This window comes from Propithecus coquereli, unplaced genomic scaffold, assembly GCF_000956105.1.
Source record: "Propithecus coquereli isolate 6110/MARCELLA unplaced genomic scaffold, Pcoq_1.0 Scaffold767, whole genome shotgun sequence".
In the NCBI taxonomy this organism is placed as follows: Eukaryota; Metazoa; Chordata; class Mammalia; order Primates; family Indriidae; genus Propithecus; species Propithecus coquereli.
Genome location: NW_012153807.1, coordinates 228479 through 234877, shown reverse-complemented (window position 1 = coordinate 234877; position 6399 = coordinate 228479). Strand labels below are relative to the sequence as shown.

General features: G+C 39.9%; 1 protein-coding gene across 1 annotated transcript in view; it reads left to right on the top strand.

Annotated features, from left to right (window-relative positions):
- Positions 1-6399, top strand: part of MAK (male germ cell-associated kinase) — a 44665-nt gene that overhangs the window by 19872 nt on the left and 18394 nt on the right. Inside the window, exons 6-7 of the mRNA XM_012662459.1 lie at positions 1632-1943; positions 5223-5395. Coding sequence (XP_012517913.1) covers positions 1632-1943; positions 5223-5395 — 485 coding nt within the window. The remainder of the gene's footprint in view (positions 1-1631; positions 1944-5222; positions 5396-6399) is intronic.

Here is a 6399-nt window from a genome sequence, read left to right as displayed (position 1 = left end):
AGGATGGCAGTTGGTATCTTAAAGGGGAAGAGTTGTTACAAAGTCTTGAAATTACAAAACACATCCTCAAGGGTTCCAGCTCCAAAATATACATTATTAATTTAGGAGCACTAACATACTAATTAATTAATGTGACTTAATTCAAAGAATTTGAGTACCTTCTGTGTGCTAGGTATTGAGGTATTTAAATTATCTATATCTGTTGCATTCCACTTAGCAATATTACTATAGTTATACATCAGTTGCAGTAGGGAACATCTTAAAAAAAAAACTCCTTTTACTTCTGCCAAAATATACCTCCCTGCCCTTCCCCTAACCCTTAAACTAACTCTTTCTTGTGCAGTTTCATAGCCCTGCTTTTAGTGGAAGCAGGGAGATCGAGTTAGGGAGAAAGGTTGGTTAAGTTGTAGGATTCAAAGACCATCTATTAATAAAATACAGAGCTGCTTTCTGTGCCTCTGAAAACTGCTCTTTCACGTGTGAGAAGGGATCAATTGTTGGTCAAGGCTGTGTTGCCATGTAGGTGGGTACAGGCTTAGGGCAGGGGACCAGGGCTTGGCGCTCTTAAGGAGCCCGTCCCCGGAAAACAAGAACAGCCAGAGGCAGCAGGGCTGGGAACTTCCCTCCTTTGCCCAGGTATAGGATGCCGATAGGGTAATTTTTTCACAGCTGTGTGGCACGGAAGGCTTCAGACATTCTCTAGAATATTTTCTCAATTTCAACCCTAACATTTCGGACCAGATAACTCTTTGTCTTAGGGGCTATCCTGTGCATTATGAGATATTTAGCAATGTTCCTGGCCCTTTAGACACCAGGTGCAAGTAGCATTTCCCTACCCCTGTCATTATAATAAAAAATGTCTCTAGACATTACCAAATGTCTCCCAAGGGGCAAACTTGCCCCCAGTTGAGAACCACGGCTCTAGACTATGCCACCCAGACATCGGGGGTCTTTTCTCCTCTATGCAAGCAGTTGGATGACTGATCTAGGTAAAACTCCAATGATCACTTTTATTAGTATTTTTGTATTTTCTTCCCATAAACGTCTTCTCCTTGCTGGTATATTGATAAAGTTTAACACATACATATTTGTAGTCTCCTTTCTTAGAAATTTTTTATTGTTATACTCAGGCTGAGAGTAACCCTGAATTTTATATATAGCTGTGGCTAATCATTTTAAATAAACTATGTGGACGTTTTTCTTAACTTAATTCTTAATGCCTTTTGATGTACTCTGAACCATGGTCAGTGTCTAGTATTTTAGAGTGAATTAACCGTATCAATTATCCAATGCTTATAGATTAGATTTTGTTTTCATGCAAAATCTTTAAATAAATAGAACAGTTGTTTTGCCTAGATGTTAAAATTACAAGCGAGTTTTATATTTTTTCTGCTTGTACTTTTAAATTTTTTTAATGGAATTTATTTCTCAAATCATTTTTTTTCTGGTTATATTTTAGAAACGACTACATAGGGGCACTGCATGGGGGAAAATAGGGACGCTTTCTCGATCTTTGAAGCTTATGTAGGCTAATGCTAAATGCCTAGCCCAGTGCCAGACAATCCTAGTTTATGTACAATAAATTTAGGTGGAACCACTTTCCGTTTTTTGTTATTTTCATGTTTTTACAGGCATTGAAACATCCATATTTTCAAGTTGGTCAGGTATTAGGCCCTTCCTCAAATCATCTGGAATCAAAACAGCCTTTACACAAGCAGCTGCAACCAGTAGCACCGAAGCCATCTTTAGTTGAACTAGAACCTAAGCATCTGCCAGATATAATTGATCAGACTGTCGGACAGGCTCAGCCAAAAACCAGCCACCAGCCACTGCAGCCCATTCAGCCACCACAGAACGTGAGTGTCCAGCAACCTCCAAAGCAACAGAGTCAGCAGAAACTGCCACAAACACTATTTCCAAGTATCATCAAAAACATGCCAAATGTAAGTGGCTGATAATGACACTTGACTCGCACAATTAGGATTCTGTTTCAAAGCATTTCTGATTATGTTGGGGAAGATATAAAAAATTATTCTATGTTAAAGCCCCCCTGCTTCCTCTGGTAGGAGTTTGGAATGAGATAACTTAAAAATTCTAATATGGTTTATACAGAGAAAAACTTTCAGGATGAAAGTAATAACGTTTGCATGCTACAGACTTCCTTTAACAGTTCATTTGATGCAGGAGAATTCAAAGAAAGAATGAAAAAGAATCAGGTACTCCAGAGTACTGCTCCTAAATCATAAGTAGTTTAACAGTACTGCAATTTTACAGTTTTTAAATGCTAATAAACATGAACAGAATAAGGTTTTTTTTTTTTTTTGAATTGTCAGGCATAGTATAAAACTTCTTCTTCCCACTTCTTCTTCTTCTTTTGTTCTGTTCTAGGAGCTCATCAAGTGCCATATTATTTTAGCTGTCCCCTCGGGGTGTTTACATTATGTTTACTTTATTATTACAAATGTGTTTACATTATGGCGTTTTAGGACTGAAAGAGATCTCTTAACACTGTATCTAATTCCTTATCCAGTCCGCAGCCACCCCCACCATCCTAGTATAAGTGAGGCCCCCTTACCCCCCAATAGCAGTAATCACAGTCTAATAATACTATTAATTGTTTTTCATGTTATTGTTTATTATCTGGCCCTTCCTACTAGGATGAAAGCTCCATGAGGTCAGGAATGTCTTTGTTTATCAGTATAGCCCCACAACCTAGAATGGTGCCTACCACATGGTAGATTTTCAGTAGATGTTTGTTGAACGAATGAATGAATGAATAATTGTCCACACTATTTTTAAACCTCCAGGGTCCTGGGGAGTCTACTTCATCTTTGGGATGGTTCTGAACATTCTTCCTTATGCTGATCTAAAATCTGGTTTTCTATAGCTTTTGATAAAATCTAATCACTCTTCTAGAAAAGGCAGCCTTTTAGATATTTGAAGATAGCCCTTGTATTATCTGCCCTTTTCCTAGGAGAAACATCCCCACTTCCCTTACATGCTCTGCATTACAACATCATTCACCAACAACTGAGTGACCTAAGTTCCTGTGTGTGAAGGAGCCTTCAAATCCCGTCACCTGCCTGTTTCCCACCTGGAATGAGGCTACCAGAGGTGGAGGGAGACAGAGGGTAGGGAGGACAGAGCAGGGTGAATCACCTCCAACATTCTAAAACTGTATGTTCGCTCCTGCCGCCAAGGTTTGCATTCTCCCTTTTTTTTTTTTTTCTTGGAAGGAAGACACATCAAATGTTGACTCATACTGAGAGGGAAGGAAGGGAAGTTAATATGTATTGAGTAGCCGCTAAGTTCTGTGCGCTGTGCTAGGCTGCCGTGTGTACTCTCTAAGTACCTAGTAACCTAGCCCTAAAATTTGACATAGTTAATAAGTTCCAGAGCTGGGACTGAGCATTCAGTCAACTAAAACTTCTAAGTCTACCTGTTTTATAAATGCTTCTGCTAAATCATGTGTCCTGTACCTCTACTTATATGTTTGATCTCTAGGATTTAAAGAGTTGCAAGACTTCACTTTTATGTCTCAAATTTCTAGTTATTTTGAACCCTTATTTTTTCTTCTCAGTTTGACCATTCCAGCTTGTTGCCACTGTGGATTCGTTTAGTTGTTTGTTTTTCTCCTGTGTCTTCATGATGAACAGAACAGCAGGGAGCCTTTGGATAGGCCAGTAGAACCTTCTTCTGGATTGGCAGTGATCCGTTAGTCAGTAGTCTTGGTCAGATTATGGAACTACGTACTGATCACCTTTGCTGTCCTTTCACCACTTTATTTCAGTGGTAAGGATGCCTTGAAGAGTCCTGTCTCCCACTTGGCTGAAGTGCACATGCACTACATCCAACAAATTCATTTTTTGCTCTTTACGAAAAATGATGGGCCTCTAAGAGTCACCATTTTTTCCCTTAGTGTGTACAAATGTTCTCTTTAATAATTGATTTTAGAATTTTTGCCCTCATCCTATACCAAATTTAATGTAGAGTTTGCAAAAATCCTCCTTCTACTTTATGAAAATGATTTATATTTGCCCCTTTACAGTCTTCCCAGACATACATGGATCTTTGCTGTCACTGACATTGTTCAGCAGCGTTCAGCATCAGTGCCCTAAAATACCGTGCCGTGAAAAGGAGGCTTGAACTCAGTGAAGTGTGTTGTTTTATTAACTCTACTCATCCGGAGCTTCAGATCTTTGTATTCCCCTGAGTCTGGAGATCATTGTCCCTGGCAAAGAAAATAATAGTACAGAAGTTGTCAGGGACCACTTATTGTCATCATCCATCATTATGGCAGCACCAGCTTCAGACAATAGCATATCCATTTTTAAAGCGTCTTCTTGCTGCCAACAAAGCTGTATTTGGCTGCCCTTCCTTCCAAGCTCTATTTGCTGATTTTGAATTGCCTTTTGGGTTTTCCTGTTTATATGCCCCCAAACCACTCTCTATAAATTTGTATAAAACCAATTCATTGTCTGTCCCAAGTCAGGATGTCCACATTCCTTATTTCTGTTCATGGTGCCACCATTCTGAGACAATCAGACTCAGACTCAGACTTCCCTCCCTGCATCCATTAGCATTACATTCAGTGACATGACAAACCCCAACCACTGTGGCTTAAACAATAGGGATTGTTTTTCCTCACTTAACAAGAAGTTGGGTGGCAGGCAACCCGGAGCTTGTGCAGCTTCCAAAGGAACCAGGCTGCTGCCGCCTTCCTGTTCCATCGCCCTCAGCAAGTGGCTTTCATGCCTGTGGCCGTGAGATCGCTGTTGCTCCTTTGGGTGTCACATCTGCATTCTAGGAGAGGGAAGAGTAAAAGATACTGGCACATGACAGCCTCAGTGTCCTCTCCTTAAGGCTGTCTTCACTTGGGAAGGGCACTAAGGCTTTGAGAACTTAAGTCACTTGCCCAAAGAGACACAGCCAAGTCTCAGTTTTCTGGATCCTTCACATCAATGAAGGGTCAACTCAGATCCTAAATATTCAAGTCTCCCCCCAACCCAAATTCACAGGGACCTCTCCTCTGAATACCTATTATATTTTTGACATTTACTACCTATTTTTGTTAATGCTTTTAAATGTGTGTATGTGTTATCTCCTTTAGTATATGGAAGGCTCCTTGAGAGTGGGGGTTCTAGTATCTAACACAATAGCTCGTGCATGAAAGGCATTCAGCATGTGAGTAAAGATTATGACGACTGATTTTTCCACCACAGAAGCCAAACGGAGCACTGGGTTATAAAAATGCGAGGAGGCGCTGGGGCCAGGCTGTCTTCAAGTCTGGGGACAGCTGGGAGGAGTGTGAGGATGGTGATTTTGGAGCCTTCCATTCCAAGAAGCCAAGCATGGGTGTTTTCAAAGAAAAGAGGAAAAAAGATACTCCATTTTGGTAAGTTTTCAAATTTCTCAGGAAAAAAATATTTTTATCATGTATCAACTTTATTTTACTCATTAAATATAAATGAATGTAGACCTTACAAGAAAAAAACTTGGCTTAATTAATATACAAAAATTAATATACAAAACCCAAATCCTTATGCATACGTCTGAAAAGTTAAGACTCTTAACTTCTCACAGGAATGATTCTCAGTATTAGTGGATGAGTGGTGTGTGGGTGTGTGTGTGTGTGTGGGGCTGTGTGCGTGTGCAGGAAGGGGTTCTTGCCTATTTGCAGAAAGAGAGCACCACGTACAAAGTTAGTGGTTTCTTCTGATGGCGTTAAGATTTAATTATTAGCTTGCTTGCTATACTAAACTTTTTTGATCATTTTCGAACTTTTTCTGGAAGTTTAATATTTCTAGAAGTTCCTTTTCTTTTTATAAGTTAGATCCTTATTAGTGCATTATTCAACGTTGAAGTTAGGATAGGTTAAATTTTGGTGAACATTTTGGAAAGATACTTTCAGTTTTTTCCTCTTTGGAACAGAAGAGGCATTGGGAGAACAGTTGTGTTGCGAGTCAGGGAAATTGTCTGGTAGCTGTTTGGCATGGTACCGTGCAGACTTTGGGGCACACATACCCTTGAAAATGCATGAAGAATCTTTAGGGGGTACATATGCTTGGATAATTCTTCGACAGTCAATTTCCAGATCCTCACGTTTCATACATACTCTTTCCTGAAATACATGAACTTGAGGAAAAGCCCACTTAATTCCTCTCCCACTTTGGGCAAGAAAGTCACATCTTTCAGCTATTTCAAATCTTACATGGCACCAGAGGCACTAAACAAAGGGAGAAATCAGAAGACTGGCGCCTTTAACTGAAAAGGCTTTCTGCTGTTCCTTATGCATTTTCTCTTAAGGGGAAACCCTGCATTAGAAATAGGGCACAGTAGTCTGCCCTTACTGCGGTGTCACTTTCCATGGTTTCAGTTACCTGTGGGTCAGTTCAACTA